Source organism: Necator americanus, chromosome X, assembly GCF_031761385.1.
Source record: "Necator americanus strain Aroian chromosome X, whole genome shotgun sequence".
In the NCBI taxonomy this organism is placed as follows: Eukaryota; Metazoa; Nematoda; class Chromadorea; order Rhabditida; family Ancylostomatidae; genus Necator; species Necator americanus.
Genome location: NC_087376.1, coordinates 8058328 through 8082206, shown reverse-complemented (window position 1 = coordinate 8082206; position 23879 = coordinate 8058328). Strand labels below are relative to the sequence as shown.

Genomic DNA, 23879 nt, shown 5'->3' with positions numbered 1-23879 from the left:
ATCGCCGAAGCTGTTCACGGCTGCATTGCAATGGATAATGAAATCACTATCCTGGGAAGAAAGGGGCATACGTGTTGATGGAAGATTTCTTTCGAACCTTCATTTTGCGGACGACATCGTTCTCTTTTCGAGCAGTACCAATGAAGCAGAAACGATGCTCAACGAATTGAACGAAGAAGGGAAGAGAATAGGACTACGAATAAACAGAAAGAAGACACAGTTCATGAAGAACGCGCACTGCGAGGACGGAAGAGTACAACTTGAAGGCTCCCAAATCGTGGAAACTCCGTCACATGTATACCTCGGACGTTCTATGAACATGGAAAAAGACTTGAAGGAAGAACTGAATAGAAGAATGAGAGCAACATGGGCAGCATTCGTAGCCGTCAGGGAAGCTACGGACCAACTGACGGACCAAGGTCTTCGTGCCCATCTGTTCGACTCGACAGTCATTCCAGCGCTCTGCTACGCAGCGGAGACGTGGGCAGACACCGCGGCCACGTCTGGGAAGCTACTTAATACCCACAGAGCCCTTGAGAGATGTCTCCTAAAGTTTAACCGGCGCACACAACACCTTGCCTGTCTTCGTAGCTCCGACTTAAGAAGAATGTCCCGTCTTCGCGATCCAGTGGAATATGTGTCGAAAGCAAAACATAGATGGGCCAGTCACATCATGAGAAGAATCGACGATAGATGGACTAAAAGAACGCTAGAGTGGATCCCAAGGGACGCTAAACACCGCCGAGGGAGACCGCCAATGAGATGGGGTGACGTGTTCGCTGCACGGATGGACCAGCTGAGGGCTCAGCTGGATACGGCTCAAGGACCGCGTCAACGTCGCTCACGAAGCTTGAGAACATCTTGGATGACAATGGCGAGGGAACGAAATGAGTGGAAGAGATGCTGGCGCCCGCACGTCCAGTGAAGACGGGTCATCTAAGTAAGTAAGTAAGTAAGTAAGTAAGCTTCATAATCTTCCTTTCTATGGAATGTTATGAAAAGAAGGTGTTATAATAGAGCGAGGAAATCTATACAGAGGAAAACAAATCTTATAACTCAATGTGCATTATCTGTCTTAAGAGTTCTGCTTAGGTTCTTTCGATTTGAACTCTGTTCTGGTGATTAACGGAGGTGCAAAGAAGAGATGAAATGAAAGGAAGAAGACGAAAAGTGGGATTTTCAAACTTTGCGATACTCTAGTGTACGAGCTAGGTTCGTCCGTCTATGCGCAATACAAATCCCGCAAAATTCAGGAATAGTTGTGTTCAACCGCGATTTTATATGCTGTTCTGACAACTTCTTTCCCTGCAACAAACGTTCAAACTAAGGACGAACCGCTATTTCATACAACAATTAAAATGACTAAATATGACGCACAATGAGTGAAAAAATAACAAATCAACGATTCCAACTACTAGCCTATAACAATTTCTTGCTGTTCTGACCAAATGTGAAAGTTTGAGTCTCTGAACACTTTTTCAACTCTAACCTTAGGCTATGTTAGGTTCCAAATATTGCTTTTTGGCGCATATTTGGCGTCATTTTGTTCCTTTCTCAACAGTTTGCCAGTTTTTGTATAGATCTTAAAGAGAGGAATCTAGTGATATATAAGATGTCCTGAAGTTTCCATTTTGTGAGCAGTTATGAGCAAGCGAGGTTGGCCGACGGTGCCGCACCGTCACTCACCGTCGGTTTTTCAACGTTCATGCAGAGTATTGTATTTGGTATGTCAAAAAGAAAAAGATCTGGCAGTATTCAAAAAATGTGACACAATTCATCTTCTAAATGAGAGTCTGTCCAGTTCGGTTGTGGAGTCCGTTTTTTTGGATTAATGGCGCTTTTTCAACTAGTTGTGTGCCAACAACAGATGGATCACCTATCCGCTATTGCCACGTGCCGACACTTAGCTGCAGTGGTTGCATCCGCTAACAATACATCTGCGAAAGCATTTTCAAGAGCGTTGACGATGGTGGCTCACTTTTCCACGCTATCTGGTCCCAAACGCGCTTCAACGCCACTTTTGCAGTAACATCTTTGTAGTATGTTATTGAGATGATTCGTTTCAAGACGGACCACGCAGAAAAGTCCGTTGCATTCAAATCGGACGAGTTCGGATATTTTACAGATTTCTTGTGCGACTCAATGAATACATCACCTTCTTCTTTTTTCCACAGTTTTTTTTTCAACCTGAAGCTTAACACATTCTTACATAATCAGCTCGGCTAAAGCTGCACTTCAGACTTCTTACGACAAAGAAACAAAAGTTGAAAATAGTGGCAATTCATGAAAATTTTTGCAACGGGATTAGTTTTTTCGCTAACAACTCTTTTCTCCGTTTTAAAGATAAAATCTGAGCAGTTATAAAAGATTTCTAACTTTTATTCCTAAAAACATCAGTACTTCATTTAGACAATGTTCAAACTTGATTCTACAGTTGTCCTCCATCGATACCACTATAATTTGAGAGCGTTATTCAAAGCAAGTGTTCTTCTTCTCTTTTTCCCGACAATTAGCACACGATGATGAATAAACAAGAAATAACGTGAACACTTTCTTCATACTAATAAAGATAAGGTTCTGCGTCGGATCGCGTAAACTGCACATCGCACATTGGGCGGCTTGTAGAAAATATCAGATGCAGAAAAGCGTTTCAAGAGGATCTTCGCACACGATGATTGCGAAAACAGCACAAAAAAGGACGAGTCTAAAGAAGTGGTGTAGGGATCTCCGAGAATACAATTTTGGGCTAGCAACCTTGCTGAACGGAGACAGAATCCGCACCTCTCCTCGTCATGAGGTAAAAATCTATCACATAGAGGTTCTACTTCAACCATTTCCGTTCTTCAACTCCTGTGTCAAACTCAATCATTTCCACAGGTAACGTAACACCACGGATTCTCCCTTCGAGTCGCTATCAAGAGCATAAAACCTGGCACGGCCCCGCACTTGATTTTATATCAGCAGACTTTTTTGGGCTGCGGCCATCCGCTTCATGTAATTACTGCGGACCACATAATGTTCTATCTCCAGAAAGAAAGGATCCATTACACGTGGAAGACCTCGTTCTTATCCGTAAGAAAGATGACCGAGTGGACATTCAGAACTTCCGTCCCATACGCGTGGTGAGCATCTTATACAAAATACTCACCAAAATCATATCTAGGACGCTGGATAAAGCTTAGCATTAAGAGCAAGCTGGATTCCGTCAAGATTCAGCTTCATGGACCATATTCAGACCGTGCCGAGGGTCATAGTGCTTTGCCGGAAATACCACCTGCCCCTTGTTCTAACCTTCGTCGACTATGAGAAAGCCTTCGACAGCGTAGAAACGAATGCAATACTGTCAACGCTGGTCGATCAAGGTGTGGACGCGTCGTATGTGAGAACATTAGTAAACTGCCACGATCCATGCTTCACTAAGATACAGCTTTTTCACCACCCATAACAATCCCGAAGACACAGTTAATGAAAAACTCCTACTGCAAATACGGAGGAGTTCAATTTGAAGGGTCCCAAATCGTGGGAACTTTGTTATACGTTTACCTCGGACGTTCTATGCATATCAAAAACGACTTGATGAAAGAACTGAATGGAAGGATGAGAGCAGCATTCGCACACGTCAGGAAAGCTACGGACCAACTGACGGACTAAGATCTTCGTGGCCATCTGTTCGTCTCCTCGGGTTTTCTAGCGCTCCGCTACCACAGCGGAGACGTGGGCAGACATCACTGCCACATCTAAGAAGCTGCTCACTACACACAGAGCCCTTGGGAGATGTTTTCAGAAGTTTATCCGGCGCACACAACACGTAGCCGATCTTCGCACTTCTTCTTACCCACTTCTTCATCCATTTTCTTACGAATAATGTACCGTCTTCGCGACCCAGCGGAATATTTATCGAGAACAAAGCATAGATGGGCAAGCCATAAGATGAAAATAATCGCAGATGGACTAGAAAAACGCTAGAGTGGATCTCAAAATATGCCAAACGCCCTCGAGGAGACCGCCGACGAAAGCTCATCTGGATATGCCTGAAGGACCTCGTATTTCGCCAACGTCACTCACGAAGCCTGAGAGCATTATGGACGACAAATGTGAGCATACGAAACGAGTGGAAAAGATATAGTACTTACTTAGATACTTAGATAGCTCTGGAAGTGCTGGGGCCAGCACCTCCAGAGCCATCTAAGTATCAAAGTAGGTATTATATTTGGGACGGAACTTTTTCCTGGCATTGTATATATGAAACGGAAAGTGACTCGTGACGGTGCAGTCGGAAGGCCATTTATAGACCTGAGAGACAGCAACAAGACGACGAAAAATGCCTGGAGACTCCACTGATAGATGATGATCTGATAATTTGATACATGCGTAATAAAAGTAAAGTCATTGGTGTATTATCAGTCCACTTGGGTCAACGCGTTTCACTACAATTCGTATTTTTGCGGTTTTCATGTTGGTCTACACAATGATGTGAGGGGGCCAGCCGATAATTAAGTCTGTGTTTTTGTCCTCTCAGACAAATCTCGCACCAATTTATCCCCGGAGGGATGAAAGGCTTGGTTTGCACTAGGGACGATTTCAAACCATCGACCGTGTGGCTACAACGGACCTCTAACCGACCACCCCACAACATACCAAATATAAAGCTATAAACAATCACCTCTAACATTCGATGCTTGTGAATAAAAAATCGAAGCAAGCTATCATTTGAACTTCACGATTTTCAAAGTAGTAGCGTTGAAAAAATTGATCTGGAAGCTATATACGTCTATTTGCATAGCAAACAGATCTATGTAGATTATAACAGATTAATATTGCACTCGCTGCTTTGTCATTAATAATTTACCGCTTCAATTTTGTCTATTTATTTGGTCGAGGAATCTGCCAAAACGTTGATTGTTGATATTTAGACAGCACCAAATGAACAAATTAGGTGAGTATTCATGAGAGGTCTGTTATTTTGTACTGATCTATGTGTTTGTATGAATTTAGCCTTTAAATATGCTTAAAAGAGATACACATAATATCAATATATACATGTATTTGGTGTAGTATCATTGCGTATGGATAGATTTTTTACATACTTTTTACAATTTCAGACCTGCAAACCAGTTGTGTAAGGCTCATCAAGGTTAATGTACTCTATCCTTTATGACAAGTACCTAATATGAAAAGGAAGAAATCTTTGAACATGTTTAAAAGAGAGATTCGTGTGCACAGAGAGCATGACATAGTTCCGCTGAGATATGCATTCTAAATGGAGAATTTTACTGCAGAACAATGTTAGGAACTGGAACTACCTATAACAGTAGCAAAGAAACCCAATTACGATTCTTGAGTGCTATAGTACTCGCAAACGTAAAATGGTGCTTAATACAGGTGGAAAACACATCAAAGGTCCTTCAAAGGACATCGACTAATAACGGCGACCTTCACCCCACTTTTTTAAATGAAAGTTTAGGTGATTCCGCGATTGGTGATTCACATATCATGAATCCTAACTTGTTTACGATTCTCACCCATATGTGGAAGCTCTTCGTTTCTACAGCTACTCACCAAAATTAACACCTGTGATAACTGTAAAACAAAGAATATTCACACTTTGCCATAGTTACTCTACAATAGCTCTAAATGCTTAAAGTAGTTGATTTGAGGTGATTTCTCGCCCTTTCTCTCAGAGAAGAGGGAAGGCAGTACATAACTCGTTAGGAATGGATTGGGAATGGTTTACCAATGATTAATTGTACTTCGTCGCAATGCAGTTCATTCTCGTCGTCTTTTTTTACAAAGATAATTCGAGACGCATTTGTCAAGTTTTTCTTTGATAGAAAAAGGCTGTCTGCAAACAGAACTGTTTGAGACACAAAGGACAGGATAAATGAAGAAAGTTAACAAATTTGTTACAAAGGTTTCAGATTATCAAATAGGGGGCTTTGGACATTAAAAAAAAACTCCTTCATTGAAAACATCAGCTGATTCACTCACAAAGTGTCAGTGAGATAGAAAAGAAAAGTTTTAACCACTAAGACTCAAAAATTAGTCTGAATGAGATAATTATATGAAGCTTCTAATCTTCGTGGATACGTGACATCTATAAGCTTAAATAATAATATAAGGCGTTCGAGGCCGCCTGAAACTAGCGCCAGAGTTGTCTGGAAAGATATTGGCACATATTTGATGCATCGGTGGCTCCCATCAAGACATTATATAGGCCACAGACGCGTTCAGAAAAAAGAAAAATTTTCAGGCGAAGTTAAAAACGTACCCTTAATTAGAATCTAATTTCTAAGAAAATAAAGATATTTTGAGTTTTCTTCCAATGTTGGTCAGCTTTACGTCAACGAACAGAAGCAATAGAGACTCACTCAAAGTTCTTTCGCTTCAATTTTCAAAAATACTGATTCCTTACACTTTCGGCCATAGATGCAGAAACTCAAATTTTTCGAGGCCGCAAGAATCATCCGTCGACCCTTTTTGAAAAGTGCGAAAACACATACGTAAAGAGGCAGAAGGATGAGAAATCAAATTTGATGTCTCAAGTAATCTCAAAATGACAAATTGATTTCTGCGTTTTAGATTTTCCATATTCCCATAGAATTTTGCAGGATGATTTGGAAGCAAATTTTGTGCAAGGTCTTGTCTCCAAATGTCGATTCTAAGCTTTTATTCTACATTACATTTATACGCTGCTATATTATGACGAAAAATACAGAAAATAAAGATTTATAATTGTTTATACTCAATCATATCAAAATTGTAGGCTGGAACCATATCGAGAAGATATCAGTCAGAAAACAATAAAATAAAAAAAAAATCAAAAAATGCTCCAAGCACTTGGGGAAAAAAAGTAGTGAAGTAATTGTTCAGAAAATGAAAACAATAATACCATACAAATAAGGCTGCCTTGTCTGCACAAAGCAAATTTGTACGCTCCAAATTACTCGTATAGCTACCTAAACATACCATTTCCATCACGAATTCTAATGAGGTGTCAAAAAAACAGATTATCGTCTCGAGGAGCGAATTTTCGAAGCGTAGAACCTCACCAAATGATTACGACAGAACTAGTGTAAAGTAGTGAGTCGTAAAAAGAAACCTGCACCAAGAAGAAAGGGTAGGCAATTTTGACTGTGGTGCTTTAAACAGATTTCTCAAACTCATCTTTCTTTTTCATAAATCATGCATAAAGCGTGGAATTGACATACAATACAGCACGTGTGAAATAGCCATGGATGAAGCGGGTCATCATAACCAAAACTTAAAATAAAGATGGAAAAAAATCACATTTCAACATCAACAAGAGACATTTCTATCAATCAACCTTCTATGTGGAATTAATAGAATTTATCAATATTAATATTACTGTTTTAAGGAGGAGGACCAGAACTTGCATCTTTATGGACATAAATATGCAATTTATAACACCGCATCAATTGATTGACCACCCGTCTCTGATTGAAATCCAATTTTTCCTAGTGTTAAAATAACGTAAAATCTACAAAACGCCATCGGGTTGATGCAGTTGCGAAAAGAAAGAAGGGGCAATTACTGTGTAAAGTGATTAAAAGTGATTGGAACAGCGAGCTGTGTTCAACAACACCGACGTTAATCGAGAACAGAATTCTTTGATGAGAAAAAAAAAACAAAATCGCTAGAACTAGTACTCTTCTTTTCTTATATTATTGTGTTCGGAGCAAAAACAACATTTTCTGTGAATAATGAGAGCAATAAGCGAGTGCAACCACGAACGAAACCGCACACTATTCTTGATCTTTTCCACAGATTTATTAAGGTTTGAATTACCATTACCTTCAGCCAACTGAATTAATCGTTCATAATTCCGGCAGTATACATAATGAATAATAGTGTGTCACATAATTTTTTCCCTTGTGCTGCAGGTTCTACAGGGAAGACCATACCTTCTACAAGCTACAACCTGGGTCTTCAATGGAATGAACAGGGACAGAGGCTTTCTGAGTTTATCATGACGACCAAGACCATCCTCGGAAGCTCGCAATTACAGAAGCCCTCCTCTCTAGGCTTGACGTGTTAGTCAACCGACAAAGGGAACCATAATGAAATTGGCCACATCATCATCAGTAAAAGGTTTTGCTTAACGGGTGTCACTGTTGCGCCAAAGTTCTATACAACATTGGACCATCGTCTCCTCCGAGGAAGATTTTCCTTCACACGGAGAGAAGAGAAAGTCGTTAAGTTCATGGCGCGAAGTCCCAGATCTCTCACTAACTGGGATCTCTTCGCTACATTACCGTGCTTTTGAGAAGAAACCGCAATGGACAACATCAGTGAAGAATACGATCGGCTCTTTGAACACATTCGCGACTGCACTGGGAAGGCTGAGAGTTTTAAAACCACCAAAAGACGTCTGTCTCTCGGAACTTTTGAGCCGATACGCCAGCGTAAAGCAGCACGAGCGCAAGCAACCAAGCAGGGACGACCGAGTTCGCGAAGATTAGCAAAGAGCGATAAAAGGAGATCTTAAGGAGAGAAGAGCAGAAATGTTGGCTGAAGCTGGAGAGGCGACAAAAAACTTTCGCTACGCCCGTCAAGATTTTCCCAATCGCAAGAAGAAGATGACTTCTCTCGGAATCGGAACCTAAAGGGAAGCAACCATAGCATCAAGAAGGGGAATGGAGAAAGTCATCTACGTCTTCTACTCTGATCTCTTCGACAGCCATGTCCACTAGCCTCCTCACCATCGGAGGGAAGATAAGAGGGAAATGTCATTCCAGAGGTCCCCCCATGGGAGGTGCGACATGCCATCATGCCGGTAAGAAATCCTACGGTACCAGGTCCCATCAGAATTAGATCAGAACATCTGGCGGGTCTTTCGCCACGACTTGACTACATTCCGACTCTTTTTGCGTTACCTATCGGAATGCAAGATTTCTAAACAATGGAAGACCAACAAGACCGTGTTGTTGTTTAAAAAGGGAGAACCATATGACATCGGCAACTACAGCCCAATCTGCTTACTATCTGTCATCTACAAGCTCTGCACAAGAATAATCCTAAAGAGGATAGCAAGAAAATTAGATGAGGGCAATGGGAGCAAGTAGGGTTTCGAAAAGGATTCAGCACGCTTGACCACATTCACGCTGTTTCGAAACTCATCAAAGAATACAATGAGTACAAGACGCCGGTCTGTCCCGCCTTCATCGACATGAAGAGGGCCTTCGACTCAGTTGAGACGGAAGCAGTCATGAAAGCATTAGACAGCCAAGCATCCCTACTCAGCACATGAAGGTGATTCGAAGGTTGTACAGTAACTTTGGGACCGGAATTTCGTCATGATACAAGAATATTATCATCGACGCGAAGAGAGGGCTCCAGCAAGGTCACACAAATTCAACTAAAGTATTCACGGCCAGTCTCAAGAACGCAGTGCGGAGGCTGGAATGGAACGACATAGGAGTGAAGATTGATGGTCAGCAACTGCACCATCTGCGATTTGCTGATGACATCGTTCTGATAACATCCAGCATCACCCAAGCGAAGAACAAATGCTGGCCGAATTCGACGAAACATGTGGATACATCGATTTTCGAAACGAATCTGAAATAATGGCGATCTTTATGCGAAAAGTACTGGTCCCAGATGCCTTATTTGCACTCAACGGAACGAACATATCCTAATGCACCGTTACAGTTACGTTTATCTGGGTCGGGAAATAAACATGAAATACGATCTGACCCCTGAGCTGGGCAGGAGGAAACAAGCGGCTTGGAGAGCTTCTAAGTGCAAGCGGATGTAGTGAAGAAGACCAGGAAGAGGGTAATTGAAAACGCAATCGAAAGAGTGATGAAAGGAGTACACCGCTTCACACAAGTTAAAGACGGACTTCAAAGTTCTATCCTTCGTCAGCGATCTAAAGTTAGAAACACCGCCAAGTTTGCCAAGGAGACTGAAAAAAGCTGAGCCGGACATGTTCCAATATTTCTTGGAGGTGTTACTTGGATCCTCGATTATTTTGATATTCTTCTAACAGGGTTGACGAAATGGATTCGCAGGATCTTTCAACTTGTCCAGAAAACCTTTATGAGCTGATTGTATTAGTGATTGTCAAAAAAGCGCAAAAGGAAAAGAAAACACCGAAGTGCCTGCATTGCATAACATCTAAATTTTTAGTAAATATATAACATGCGGCCACTGCTCCCTTACTACTAAGTAGTGAGGCGCTTCATCCAACAATTCATCGCGTTTTCTCCTTCATTATTTGGCGTTTGAAATCCAGACTTTATCACAATTTTCTGGTCTCTTGTATCTCCTTACTTTTTCCCAAACAGGTGCTATACTAATTGACGCGATTGACGCCAATTATGGATGAATATGCACTACCACAACCGTTTACCGCCTCATAGTGGCGTGGAGGTGACACTGGGCGTCGAATTGCGATGCACAACGGAGGTTCGTCCTCTGGCAGGGTCTCCCAAGCTGAGAAGGAGTTCGACACATCCGACATTCCGACTTCTCGGAATCGGAAGCCTAGCTAAGAGTAAACTACTGCTAAGATTCACCACCGTCTTAGCAAAATGTCGCAAGGTGGTTCCCTGATCCATATGGGTTGGGCGACGACCTGTGGTGAAAGCCAAGCTCGCCGTGGCATGGCTTCTTAGTTTGGGGAGAAGTCTCTTTGCCACTCCAGCATATTCACTGCCTCAGTACCCTGCACACTTGGCCCTGCCGTCTCAGACGTCGGACGGTATGGCGACCGGTGAGAGGCGATCAAATCTCAGGTTGCTCAGGACGTCATTGATTCTGGACCAAGGCGACACACGCACGACTCGCCATTGAGACTGTCTCAGACTGTGTACTTACAACGCGAGAACAGTTTCCACAGACGCCGACCTGCATGCCCTTCTCGGAGCTGCAGAGCGTATCAAATTTCACGTGATTGCTCTGCAGGAGACCAAGTGCAGAAGGAGCGACGTACGACAGATGAATGACGGTACACTCGTCATTCGTGGAGATAAGGTTCCGTCGCGAAATGTAGGCAGTGTTGGTTTCGTTGTGCACCCATCTGTCGCCCATCTCGTCGATTCTCACGAGATCCTGTCACCTCGTCTGGCCATTCTTCGCCTCCGCCCTCTGCGCGAAAAATCCATCAGTATCATCAACTGCTATTCACCAACATCAGCAGCTGATGATTCCGAATTGGAAGCGTTTTACGAGGAGCTGGAGGAAGTAGTCCGCAACGAGAAGTCCTATTACAAATTCGTTGTCGGAGACTTCAACGCAAAACTAGGAAAGGCTACAGAAGAGGAATACAGGATTGGAAGATTTGGACAAGGGGACCGGAATGAAAATGGCAATCGTCTCGCCGGGCTGTTGTCCGCCGCTCGCCTCTTTCATGGGAACTCTCTTTTCATGAAAAAAGATCATCGTCGGTGGACATGGGAATCGCCCAATGGCGCGATTCGTGCGGAGATCGACCACATGCTCACCAACCGGAGGTGGTGTCTTCTTGACGTCTCAGTAGTACCATCCTTTTGTAGTGGTTCTGATCACCGTCTCCTTCGTGCGAAAATACGGCTTAGCCACTCGATGGAAAAGAACGTCTGCTATCGGCAACGAAGGAGAAAAGAAGTCGTCTTCGTCAATTGCGTACCCGAGGGCTCCCTGTCCCAAGGTGACTGGCACATCGAGGAGGACCCAAACGTGGACTACGTGATGCTACTCAGAGGATTACGAGCCTGTGCTGAACGTGCCTCGAAGTCGCGCACGACAAACTTGGATCGAATTTCGAAGACCACCAAGGAATTGTTAGGAAGAAGAAGGGCTTTGAGGCTTGATCCGAATGCATCGCACATTGAGCGGTTAGTAGCAAACACCAGCTGCAGAAAAGCGTTGCAGGAGGATCTTTTGAAGTACAGGCAGAAGAAGATTCTAGAAGCAGCACAAAGAAGAAAGAAGAAGTGCCGCAGGGATCTCCGCGAATATAATATTCCGCTAGCAACCTTGCTGAGCGAAGAAGGGACTCGCACGTCTTCTCGTCGTGAGATGGAAATCATCACGGAGAGGTTCTACTCGAACCTTTTCCGTTCATCAACTCCTGTGTCAAGCCCAATCATCCCTACTGGCGAAGCTCCACCACGGATTCTCTCTTCGGAAGTACGAGTCGCTATCAACAGCATGAAACCTGGCACAGCCTCCGGACCTGATTTTATATCAGCAGACTTTCTTCGGGCTGGTGGCCATCCGCTTCATGTAATCTTAGCAGCGCACATGACATCCTATCTTCAGAAAGAAAGGAACCCAGACCAGTGGAAGACCTCACGAACCGTTCTTATCCATAAGAAAGGTGACCGAGAGGACCTTCGGAACTACCGTCCGATATGCTTGCTGAGCGTGTTATACAAAGTGTTCACCAAGATCATCCTCACACGCATATCTAGGACGCTGATGAAGCCCAGCCTCAAGAACAAGCTGGATTTCGCCAGGGGTTTAGCTGCTTGGACCACATCCAGACCGTGTCGAGGGTCATAGAGGTTTGCCGGGAATACCGGAATACAAGGCGACACTATATCGTCGAAGCTGTTCACGGCTGCATTGCAATGGATAATGAAATCACTATCCTGGGAAGAAAGGGGCATGCGTGTTGATGGAAGATTTCTTTCGAACCTTGGTTTCGCGGACGACATCGTTCTCTTTTCGAGCAGTACCAATGAAGCAGAAACGATGCTCAACGAATTGAACGAAGCAGGGAAGAGAATAGGACTACGAATAAACAGAAAGAAGACACAGTTCATGAAGAACGCGCACTGCGAGGACGGAAGAGTACAACTTGAAGGCTCCCAAATCGTGGAAACTCCGTCACATGTATACCTCGGACGTTCTATGAACATGGAAAAGGACTTGAAGGAAGAACTGAATAGAAGAATGAGAGCAACATGGGCAGCATTCGTAGCCGTCAGGGAAGCTACGGACCAACTGACGGACCAAGGTCTTCGTGCCCATCTGTTCGACTCGACAGTCATTCCAGCGCTCTGCTACGCAGCGGAGACGTGGGCAGACACCGCGGCCACGTCTGGGAAGCTACTTAATACCCACAGAGCCCTTGAGAGATGTCTCCTAAAGTTTAACCGGCGCACACAACACCTTGCCGGTCTTCGTAGCTCCGACTTAAGAGGAATGTCCCGTCTTCGCGACCCAGCGGAATATGTATCGAAAGCAAAACATAGATGGGCCGGTCACATCATGAGAAGAATCGACGATAGATGGACTAAAAGAACGCTAGAGTGGATCCCAAGGGACGCTAAACGCCTCCGAGGGAGACCGCCAACGAGATGGAGTGACGTGTTCGCTGCACAGATGGACCAGCTGAGAGGTCAGCTGGATACGGCTCAAGGACTTCGTCAACGTCACTCACGAAGCTTGAGAACATCTTGGATGACAATGGCGAGGGAACGAAACGAGAGGAAGAGATGCTGGGGCCCGCACGTCGAGTAAAGACGGGCCATCTAAGTAAGTAAGTATGCACTATCGAAAGGAGAATTATCTTATTCAGACCAATAATATTTTCGTTGCTTGTTGCATCAATTGTATTCATATTTCAGTCTGAGTCTTTTTGAAAATTTTATGCATATCTTTGAAAATATTTGATCATGATTTTTTATTTTTTCCGAAATCTTTCTATTTTTTTCTGAAGTTCTGCATATATATATATATATATATATATATATAAAGCATATATATATATATATATATATATATATATAGCAAAACCTTTTACTGATGATGATGTGGCCAATTTCATTATGGTTCCCTTTATCGGTTGACTAACACGTCAAGCCTAGAGAGGAGGGCTTCTGTAATTGCGAGCTTCCGAGGATGGTCTTGGTCGTCATGATAAACTCAGAAAGCCTCTGTCCCTGTTCATTCCATTGAAGACCCAGGTTGTAGCTTGTAGAAGGTATGGTCTTCCCTGTAGAACCTGCAGCACAAGGGAAAAAATTATGTGACACACTATTATTCATTATGTATACTGCCGGAATTATGAACGATTAATTCAGTTGGCTGAAGGTAATGGTAATTCAAACCTTAATAAATCTGTGGAAAAGATCAAGAATAGTGTGCGGTTTCGTTCGTGGTTGCACTCGCTTATTGCTCTCATTATTCACAGAAAATGTTGTTTTTGCTCCGAACACAATAATATAAGAAAAAAAGAGTACTAGTTCTAGCGATTTTGTTTTTTTTTCTCATCAAAGAATTCTGTTCTCGATTAACGTCGGTGTTGTTGAACACAGCTCGCTGTTCCAATCACTTTTAACCACTTTACACAGTAATTGTTCCTTCTTTGCTTTCTTTTCGCAATTGCATCAACCCGATGGCGTTTTGTAGATTTTACGTTATTTTAACACTAGGAAAAATTGGATTTCAATCAGAGACGGGTGGTCAATCAATTGATGCGGTGTTATAAATTGTATATTTATGTCCATAAAGATGCAAGTTCTGGTCCTCCTCCTTAAAACAGTAATATTAATATTGATAAATTCTATTAATTCCACATAAAAGGTTGATTGATAGAAATGTCTCTTGTTGATGTTGAAATGTGATTTTTTTCCATCTTTATTTTAAGTTTCGGTTATGATGACCCGCTTCATCCATGGCTATTTCACACGTGTTGTATTGTATGTCAATTCCACGCTTTATGCATGATTTATGAAAAAGAAAGATGAGTTTGAGAAATCTGTTTAAAGCACCACAGTCAAAATTGCCTACCCTTTCTTCTTAGTGCAGGTTTCTTTTTACGACTCACTACTTTACACTAGTTCTGTCGTAATCATTTGGTGAGGTTCTACGCTTCGAAAATTCGCTCCTCGAGACGATAATCTGTTTTTTTGACACCTCATTAGAATTTATGGTAGAAATGGTATGTTTAGGTAGCTATACGAGTAATTTGAAGCCTACAAATTTTCTTTGTAAAGACAAGACAGTCTTATTTGTATGGTATTATTGTTTTCATTTTCTGAACTGTTACTTCACTACATTATTTATTTCCCAAAAGCTTGGAGCATTTTTTGATTTTTTTCTATTGTTATCTGATTGATATCTTCTCGATATGGTTTCAGCCTTCAATTTGGATATGATTGAGTACAAACAATTACAAATCTTTATTCTCTGTATTTTTGGCATATATGTAAATGCCTATAAATGTAATATAGAATAAAAGCTTAGGATCAACATTTAGAGACAAAACTTTGCACAAAATTCGCTTCTAAATCACCCTGCAAAAATCTATGGGAATATGGAAAATGTGAAACGAATTAATCTATCATTTGAAATTACTTGAGACATCAAATATAATTTCGCATCCTTCTGTTTCACTACGTATGTGTTTTCGCACTATTCGAAATATTGATTAGAGCAACCACAGAGAAATAGCAATTTTTTGACAGAAAAAATGTGCAAAAAGGTCGACGGATGATTCTTGCGCCCTCGAAAAATTTGAGTTTCTGCATCTATGGCCGAAAGTGTAAGGAATCGGCTGATGTATTCAATGAAGGAGTTTTTTTTTAATGTCGAATGCCCTCCATTTGATAATCTGAAACTTTTGTAACAAATTTGTTAACTTTCTTCTTTTGTTCTGTTCTTTGTGTTCCGAACAGTTGTGTTCGCAGATAGCTTTTTTCTACTAAAAAAAAATTGACAAATGTGTCTAGAATTTTCTCTGTAAGAAAAAGACGATGGGAGTGAAGTGGATTGTGATGAAGGACAACTAATCATTGGTAAAGCATTCCCAAACCATTCCTAACGAATTATTTACTGGCTTCCCGCTCCCCTCTTCTCTGAGAGAAAGGGCAAGAAATCACGTCAAATCAACTACTTTAAGCATTTAGAGCTATTGTAGAGTAACTATGGCAAGTTTTACAGTTATCCGAGGTGTTAATTTTGGTGTGTAGTTGTGAAAACTAAGAGCTTCTACATATGGGTGAGAATCGTAAGCAAGTCAAGATTCAAGATTTGTGAATCAACAACTGCGGAATCACACAAATTTCATTTAAAAAAGCGGGGTGAAGGTCGCCGTTGTTGGTCGATGTCTTTCGAAGGACCTTGTATGTGTGGTCCACCTGTATTGAGCACCATCTTACGTTTGAGAGTATTATAGAACTTAAGAACCGTAAGTGTTTTTCTTTGCTACTGTTATAGGTAGTTCCAGTTCTTAAAATTGTTCTGCAGTAGAATTCTCCTTTCAGAATGCCTACCTCAGCGGAACTAAGCTATGCTCTCTGTGTGCACGGCTCTCTCTCTTTTAAACCTGTTCGAAAATTTCTTCCTTTTCATATTAAGTACTTGTCATAAAAGATAGAGTACATTAAAGGCATCACCCCAGTAATCTGAGGTGATACGGATTTCAGGTGGAGTATTCATATACGGTATCGTTGATTATGGAAAGGGAGTGATTCCGTCCATTTTTTTCCTAATTGCCGTAAAAAAACGACCCGGAAGATACGGCTTCGAGCGTTCCGGCGCGCTACTTCCTACAGCGAATTCGAATGGAGCGCGCCAGCCTTGTGCGCCGCATCTTCCGGACCGTTTCTTACGCCAGTTAGGAAGAAGTGGACGGAATCACTCCCTCTCCATAATCTACGATACCCTATACGAATACTCCACCTGAAATCCGTACCACCCCAGATTCGTGGAGTGATGCTTTTAAAGGACTTATGCTTTTATAAATAAAAAAGGCAAATAAATAAATACAAATAATAAATATAATAGGGAAAGGAGGACACGTGTAGCGTAGTAGGAAAGTTACGCAGTCGTAAATGGTTACCCACCGCCATTGACTCATTGCGAGCTCAAATGCTGCAAAATCGGAGTGATTCCGTCCAGTACGCTACTAGAGTGAAAAAAAGAATAAATGCTCGTATACCTTCACAGTGCATTCTCTATATTGAATGTAAACAGTGCTTCGTTGGATCTCAGCTATGAACGCTTGTATGAAGTTTTTTTTAGTGCTGCAAGTTTATCGGAAAAAGCAGTTGACCATGGTTGCTGATTCCTAGGTCTAAGTACTGGAGCACAACTCCAAACTTCTCGTTTATGCAAAATTTAGTTGTTGGATTAAACCCGTTTTCATTTTTTTACCGGAACACTTAGATACTTAATTTCTTTCTCACATATTTACAGACAAAAATGACTATTGGTGGACCAACGATCACTCTTTCAAACGGAGTGAAAATGCTTCAAGTTGGTTTGGGAACGTTACTGGTTGGTTAGACATTATATCTTATGAGATAAAAAAAGTGCTGATAAAGATAAAAAAGATACGATTGGGAAATGACTATTGTGATTACAGTCGACGCCTGTTGAAGTAAAAGCAGCTGTAAAAACAGCCATTGAATGTGGTTACCGACTAATCGATACGGCTACATTGTACAAAAATGAAGAGGCAATTGGTGAAGGTATCCACGAAATGATCCAAGCTGGAAAGGTTAAACGTGACGATCTCTTCATTACGACAAAGGTATGGCTTTTTGAAAATTTGTTCTAAATAAGTAGAGACATTTAACTCTTTCAAAAATGTTAAAATGGTGTGGGAATTGTTCTGGATTTTTAGTATAGACTTTTGCATTTGTATCGACAATCATACCTGTCTCCATTTAAGAGAACTTATACCTCCATTTTGATTTTATTTCTCAATGGTTTTATTCATGAGATATCATACTGCAGGTTTGGGGAACGCATCTTCATCCGGATCGAATCGAGGCTTCGGCACGTGAATCTCTCCGTTTGTTCAAACTAGACCGCCTTGATCTCCTCCTCGCCCATTTACCTACTTCCTTTAATGTGAGTGTATATGATTATTGTGTGGAGCATTCTTTCAAATAGAAGAAAATATTGCTAAATACTAAACATCTGGCAGATTCTGACAAGTTTCCGAAACATTGATATTTTTGCAGTTACCAAGCCATTGCGTAAAAGGAATGGATTCAAGTTTTAATTTTTTCCTTCCTCAGATTTTTCAAAGCTTTTTTGTTTTAATTTAGTTAGATGACAATACGCTAATGAGCAACTTCTTATCTTTCTATTCTTTCTATTATTTTTCTATTTTTCTATTATTCTTATTTCTAGGTGTTTTGTTACACCATAAAGTTTACTGAATATTTATTCTGGTTGAAAAGTTTAGTTTTTGACCACTATTATCTCTATATATAGGAGAAAACAGCACCCTAAAACTGGCAGCGGTGGAAAACAGAATGAATAAGAATGAATCTCTTCGGTGTGTCTCAGATCCTTCACAGTAAGTCTTTAATTCAATGCGTTAGGAAGATGAAAGGATTTCGGGGAAGCAGACATGGTCTTTGAAGTAAACTGTAGACCAATGCGAATATAGGAATATTCTCATAAGGAGTAGACAAAGTTGTTCAGAAGTTGTTGCTGACGATGTGTTTTAGAAATAGACAATCCAAGTAATGCTCCCTTTGTAAGGACAATTTCAAAATAGGAGCAAATGTTGTGTAGAAAAACTCCAAGTATTGCATCAAATATAAATAAGAAGCAGTGATCTCAGAACATTTCCACATTAACGCATGTATCAAAAGACGATTCTTTTTTCAGCATGACATGACAGAACAGGACCACTCACTGACTGCAGTAGATGTGTGGAGAGGTATGGAAGCTGTATATAGAAAAGGTTTAGCTAGAGCTATCGGAGTTTCAAACTTCAATGGTGAACAAATCGAGCGCATTATGAAAGTAGCTTCTGTGCCCATCCATAATTTGCAGGTTTGGTTTTGATTTGCTTAAAGAATTAATTTTGACAGTAATTCGAATGGTAGGAAGAGTAGCAAAAGAAGAGGGATTATATATTAGTGTCCTAACAGCTTCCACAACAGTTTTCTACTTCATTGTAGTGTGGAGACTCGAGGCGTCGGACTGCAGTTCACAGCAGTGTTCTTCCGGTAGAATGTGCCAGCCTTGGAAATAGTTGCGTGAATTATCTCTTTCGCATTAATTGGAAATTGGAAGTCTAGCTAAGGGTAAACCGCTGCTAAGATCACTCACTATCTTGTGGAAACAAGTGCAAGATGATCCCTTACTCCACTATCGGTTTCCAGTCGCCTATGGGAAGGCTATGCTCGCCGTAGTAAAGCTGCTTAGTACGGACAGAAGTCAACTTAGCTCTTCTAAACGAATTCTGGCTCAGTATCCTGCACGTGGAGCCCTGCTGCCTCACACGTTGAAAGATATGTTGTCCAGTGAAAATTGACCTGATCTCGAATTGCTCAGGATGTTTATGATTCTAGACCGAGGCGGCATAGACTTGACTCGCTATGAAATTGCCTAAAACTTTGATCTACATTCCCTTCATAAGGGCAGCACACTACGAATCTGAGGTGGACAGAATTTCAGGTGTAGTATCGGTATATGGGGTCGTAGATTATGGAGACTAGGGTAGTTCCGCTCATCTCTCTCTGCATCACTGCGAACAGCCGCCTCCAGAACCATGTACGACACTATCCATTGCAAGGCTCCATCCCTTGTGCCACCTCTGCGATTCGTCGAAAATCAATTCGGACTGCCCCGATAGGCAGTAAGGGACGCTACGCGTGCAGGGGTGGTGCGCTGCAATAGAAGGCATCGTACAAAACAGACATCCAGGGGCCGGCTGCTTGCAGTGATTCAGGGAGGGGTGGGCGGAACCACCCCGGTCTCCATAATCTACGACCCTGTATACGTAAACTCCACCTGAAATCCGTACCACCCCAGATTCGTGATATGCTGCCTTCAAAGCTGCGGAGGGTATGAACTTGCCCGTGACTGTTGTGCAGAAGACCAAAAGTAGAAGCGGTGACGTGTGACAGATGAGTGGCTACGCATTCGTTGTTTGCATAGAAGAATTTCCTAAACGAAATGCTTGGGGCCTAGGTTTTGCTGCTTCGTCTTGCTACTCCTCGTCTCCATCCTCTGCCAAAAACACATGAATTGAACGCGTTCTATGAAAAACAGGAAGAGGTGATCCGCAACGAAATCTCTTAAACATGTTTGATGTCGGAGGCTGTGACTGTAATTTACATAGTTAGTAGTTAGTAGTTTGGCTAAAAGAACACTAGAGTGGATCCCAAGAGATGCAAAATACCCTCAAGGAGACCTCCGCTGATGGGATGAAATGTTTGTAGCACAGGTGGACTAGCTGGACGAGCGTTGATGAGGTCCTTAGCCCAACAAGATGTTGGCCTAAGCACCTCATCAACGCCAATAACGAAACTTGCGTATTAGGTTGCGGAATAAATCGGAAATTTTTTAGACCTAAAATTGCACATATAAATAAAAAACATTGCAAACATTAAATATTGGTAGGGAATTCCTCGATGTACCAAACGTTTAGGTGGAAGTGCATCTTTATTGGCCTCAACATGAACTACACGAAATCTGCAAGAAGCATAATATCGCACTGACTTCCTATGCTTCCCTAGGATCACCCGGACGCGGCCAATTTAAGCGACTTACTGATGCGTGCGTTTCTGGCAATATTCGTTTATTTCGTTAATGTCAGAATATGTACAAAAGTTTGACATCTATTACTGTTAAATGTTTTCAGGAAAATAGAATGGGCTGATGTTCCGAGGGACCTTGATGATCCGAATGTAAAAAAATTAGCGGAGAAATATAAGAAAACTCCGGCACAGGTTAGGTTTTCTTCTAAGATAACAGCGGTGAATAAAACAACGATAATTCTCTGAGGGCATCATTGTAACTGTCAGCATCTTCTTAGGAAAGTAATGCTCTTGCAAGCCAGACAGCGCAACTTTGCAACGAAATATATTTCATATTTTGAGTAAATATGTTCCATATTTTGAGTTTTGTGGAAAATCACTACAACCGACAAAGTTTATTTTGGAAAACTCCATTTAAGATTTTACTACGTTACGTAATGGAGAGGAACATTGCCATCATACCGAAGTCTGTGACTCCTTCCAGAATTGCTGAAAATTTCAATGTTGGTGCTGTGTTTTCTAGGCTTCGCTCGTAAACCCATACTTTCTGCAATGAATTTCTTTCAGGTTTTCGACTTTGCTCTGAAGCCTAGCGAAATTGAGGAGCTTGAGTCGACTGCTCATCATCAAAGGCTTTTCTTCTTTGATTTGTAAGATTTCTACAAGATTTTTTTTTATTTTGGGTATTGCTGAGGCCTTGTTTGCTTTACCGTGTTTTTCACGAGTTATTTACACCTTTCAGCACGTTGTAAGAAATCCTACCCTCAGATTATACGATTTTACTTTTTCCATTGATTAGAGCAACATATCACAAGATTTTCAATGGTGAGATAGATTTTCGATAGATCTCCGCGCGGATAGACAGTAATGAGAGTGTAGCGATTCGTGAATTTGAGAGGAATCATAATTATCTCTTTTCCTCTTTCTTTTCCTTCCCTTATAAATCCAGGAAAACAGTAGCCTTGTGTGTTTTTGTGTCACCGGCGATGCAGCATCTTAGCGGTCAACTCCGTCTTCGTCTAGATTCCTGGTTCAACTAATATACCAGAATTAAGCAGCAGAAGCTCCCTTACCCGCAAAATCGCGGACGCGTTGCGGACCGCCCACGTCATATCACCAGTAATAAGTTGTATTGTTGAGGAAATGTAAGCACACGGGACTGCTGTACACACGCTGGTCTTAATAGTATTTTAGTACAGTAGAATAATAGAATTCTAGTAATGTAGAATAATAGAAAGTAGAAACTAAATTAAAAAATTAAAGAAATTAAATTAAATTAATTTAATTAAAACATAGAGTCGGATAGGTTTGAACTTCTTTGCTCGTTCAATACGTTCGCAGCCTAGCAGAATGTTGATAATTGTATTCATGACATACACAGCCGAAATCTTGTAGTTTAGTAAAACAACTATTTTCAGCATGGAGGGGCATCCGGAAGATCCGTGGGCGGCGGAGAGAAAACACTGATCCTTTGAAGATCACCGTTGAATCTGGACAACTATCAAATAGTGGCTATACCCGTTCACGTAATGTATTGTGTACTTGAGCAATCAGCAAACATTTGCTACCTATAGATTTCAAACAGATAAAGGCTTCTGCACAATTCTTCTCTCCTATACGTTTGGGAAAACATTTCCATTGAAGTTCATTGAATTCTAGGGAAGCACTCGTGAATCTTTCCAGTCGTTGACAAACTCAGTAGAAAAAGTTCACATTCTGGTTACTTGAAAAGAACAGAGATTAAGTGTCTGGCGATAATCAGTCCGCTTGGAACCCGACAAAGAGTTTATTTAAATTTGGAATCGCTTGGGGTATGCGAACGGGTGTGCAGTTTTGCAATGACTTTCGAGGTCTACCCGGTATGTTAAAACAGTGTCATTATCCTCTTAAACAAGCTTGGCAGCAATTTATCAACTCCGGTGGGATGGGAGATTTTGATAGCTCTAAAGTGGTGCCGAACCATCGACTATGTAGTTGCAGCTGCACCTCCTACCGACTGCACCAATCACACTTCTCTCAGAGCTGCTGACAAGATCTGAGGATATTTCCAATGATTTTATCCAACAACGCCTCGCAATCGCCTTTAGAGAAAGAAACACAGAAATGTAACATTGCCTTTCTCGTCCTTCATATATGTGCGGAAAGGCTGTCGTTGGTGGTTGAGTGTACTGCGAAAATTCTCTGTGTTCCTTCTAGCTACACACGACACCAGTTGATAAAACGTTTTATGTGCAACACCTCGATTTGGGTCTATTCAGACCAAAAGTAATGATAAACAAAAGAATGAACAGAGTGAAGAAATACTAAGTAAGGAAAAAGGAACAACATAAAAAAGTAATACAAAAGGCTTAAGAAGGCAAGTGGGCCTAACTTCGTTTTTCTTCTGAGAATCTAAATAAGAGTGGTTCCTGAGGAGAAAAGTTAAAGGGCGTGGTGTCCGGAGGTCTTTGGATACCATTGGGTTGCGGGCTCTGCGATAAAAACTCGCGGACGTTCCGCGACACTCCTCCTCAAGCGTCCTAGATCCTTTGCTTTGCGTCGAATCGTTCTAGTCTTCGTCGGCGTCGCTTGACTTTGTTCATGGCCTCCTCTAGACCAAGGTTTAGTTCTTCCATCCGGTACCGAACGTCTCTTGTCTGATCGGGCATGGGGCATACTGCGGCGTGGTGGGAATACTCGTGGCAGTAAAAACATGACGCGTTTCTTCTTGGGCAATCTACACCCCCTCTGCAGTTCTCTCCTGGACACTTCAGACATCTTCCGCGTTCAATTAGATATTGTCTCCTTGTCTCCGCGTCCATTATTGCTAAGCAAGAGTCGCTATAGTGCTGTTGGACTGCGTTTCTGAACACGCAACATATGATTCCTTGCTCGGAATGTCGTACGTCCGCATGGCTGTACCGGCGTGCCGGGCATGAGGGGTTCCTCTCCAGTTGTTGTAGCATGAGACGAAGATCATCCCGTTCCTGTTGGGCGCTTCGTAGTTCCACTCTGAGTCGTTGGCGCCGTCGCTCCCGTTCTCTGGCTGGATCCTCTTCCGGATGTGCGCAACCCTCTGCTTCTGCGAGTTCCCCTGGGTTAGCGCCTCCTCTCGCTGGTTCCACCTGCGCTCGAGCCTGTTGTACTTCCCGTTCCACCTGTTCTGCGGCAATGTCTTCTTCACTCTGTTCGTCCTGTTCATACTCGACTCCACTCTCGTCCTCGCCGACTTCATCCATAACTTCTAGGACATTCTCGTCATTCCTCTCCCCTTCCTCTTGTTCCTTTCTTTTTTTTTTGCTTCAATGTGGGGGGCTGGTTCTTGCTCAAGTGACGCTTGCCATTTTTGCTGTTCAGTGGTTCGTCTTGTTGGGCCTCGCTGTCTGTATCCTCTCCGGGTTCTTCGAAGGCCTGGGTGGGTTGCGTCTGCGTCGT

The 23879-nt window shown here is 42.0% G+C and overlaps 7 protein-coding genes across 10 annotated transcripts; 5 read left to right on the top strand and 2 right to left on the bottom strand.

The window, feature by feature from the left end:
* Window positions 1-37: 37 nt before the first annotated feature.
* Window positions 38-925, top strand: RB195_021810 (uncharacterized protein; the record flags this gene model as incomplete). 2 transcript variants are annotated; one of them, XM_064208713.1, is made up of 1 exon in its annotated part: window positions 38-925. In XM_064208713.1, the coding sequence occupies one exon, from the start codon at window positions 38-40 to the stop codon at window positions 923-925; it is 888 nt and encodes a 295-aa protein (XP_064064594.1). The 2 variants fall into 2 exon arrangements, with proteins under 2 accessions (XP_064064594.1, XP_064064595.1); XM_064208714.1 differs by having other exon boundaries at window positions 155-925.
* An 8447-nt stretch (window positions 926-9372) lies between these two features.
* RB195_021809 (uncharacterized protein) lies at window positions 9373-10486 on the bottom strand (the record flags this gene model as incomplete). The annotated part of the gene is made up of 2 exons (XM_064208712.1): window positions 9373-9579; window positions 10376-10486. 2 exons carry the CDS (start codon window positions 10484-10486, stop codon window positions 9373-9375), a joined length of 318 nt encoding a protein of 105 aa, XP_064064593.1.
* Window positions 10487-10728: 242 nt separating this feature from the next.
* Window positions 10729-12510, top strand: RB195_021808 (uncharacterized protein; the record flags this gene model as incomplete). The annotated part of the gene is made up of 2 exons (XM_064208711.1): window positions 10729-10760; window positions 10830-12510. The coding sequence occupies 2 exons, from the start codon at window positions 10729-10731 to the stop codon at window positions 12508-12510; spliced, it is 1713 nt and encodes a 570-aa protein (XP_064064590.1).
* Window positions 10963-12510, top strand: RB195_021807 (uncharacterized protein; the record flags this gene model as incomplete). 2 transcript variants are annotated; one of them, XM_064208709.1, is made up of 1 exon in its annotated part: window positions 10963-12510. In XM_064208709.1, the coding sequence occupies one exon, from the start codon at window positions 10963-10965 to the stop codon at window positions 12508-12510; it is 1548 nt and encodes a 515-aa protein (XP_064064591.1). The 2 variants fall into 2 exon arrangements, with proteins under 2 accessions (XP_064064591.1, XP_064064592.1); XM_064208710.1 differs by having other exon boundaries at window positions 11695-12510.
* A 105-nt stretch (window positions 12511-12615) lies between these two features.
* RB195_021806 (uncharacterized protein) lies at window positions 12616-13473 on the top strand (the record flags this gene model as incomplete). The annotated part of the gene is made up of 1 exon (XM_064208708.1): window positions 12616-13473. One exon carries the CDS (start codon window positions 12616-12618, stop codon window positions 13471-13473), a length of 858 nt encoding a protein of 285 aa, XP_064064589.1.
* Window positions 13474-15881: 2408 nt separating this feature from the next.
* RB195_021805 (uncharacterized protein) lies at window positions 15882-21932 on the top strand (the record flags this gene model as incomplete). Of its 2 annotated transcripts, XM_064208707.1 has the most annotated exons (10): window positions 15882-15884; window positions 17155-17235; window positions 17324-17491; window positions 17698-17814; window positions 18586-18753; window positions 20357-20484; window positions 20570-20657; window positions 20885-20968; window positions 21033-21115; window positions 21884-21932. In XM_064208707.1, the coding sequence occupies 10 exons, from the start codon at window positions 15882-15884 to the stop codon at window positions 21930-21932; spliced, it is 969 nt and encodes a 322-aa protein (XP_064064587.1). The 2 variants fall into 2 exon arrangements, with proteins under 2 accessions (XP_064064587.1, XP_064064588.1); XM_064208706.1 differs by lacking the exon at window positions 15882-15884 and having other exon boundaries at window positions 17161-17235.
* A 1052-nt stretch (window positions 21933-22984) lies between these two features.
* On the bottom strand, window positions 22985-23683 carry RB195_021804 (uncharacterized protein; the record flags this gene model as incomplete). The annotated part of the gene is made up of 1 exon (XM_064208705.1): window positions 22985-23683. The coding sequence occupies one exon, from the start codon at window positions 23681-23683 to the stop codon at window positions 22985-22987; it is 699 nt and encodes a 232-aa protein (XP_064064586.1).
* Window positions 23684-23879: the final 196 nt, after the last annotated feature.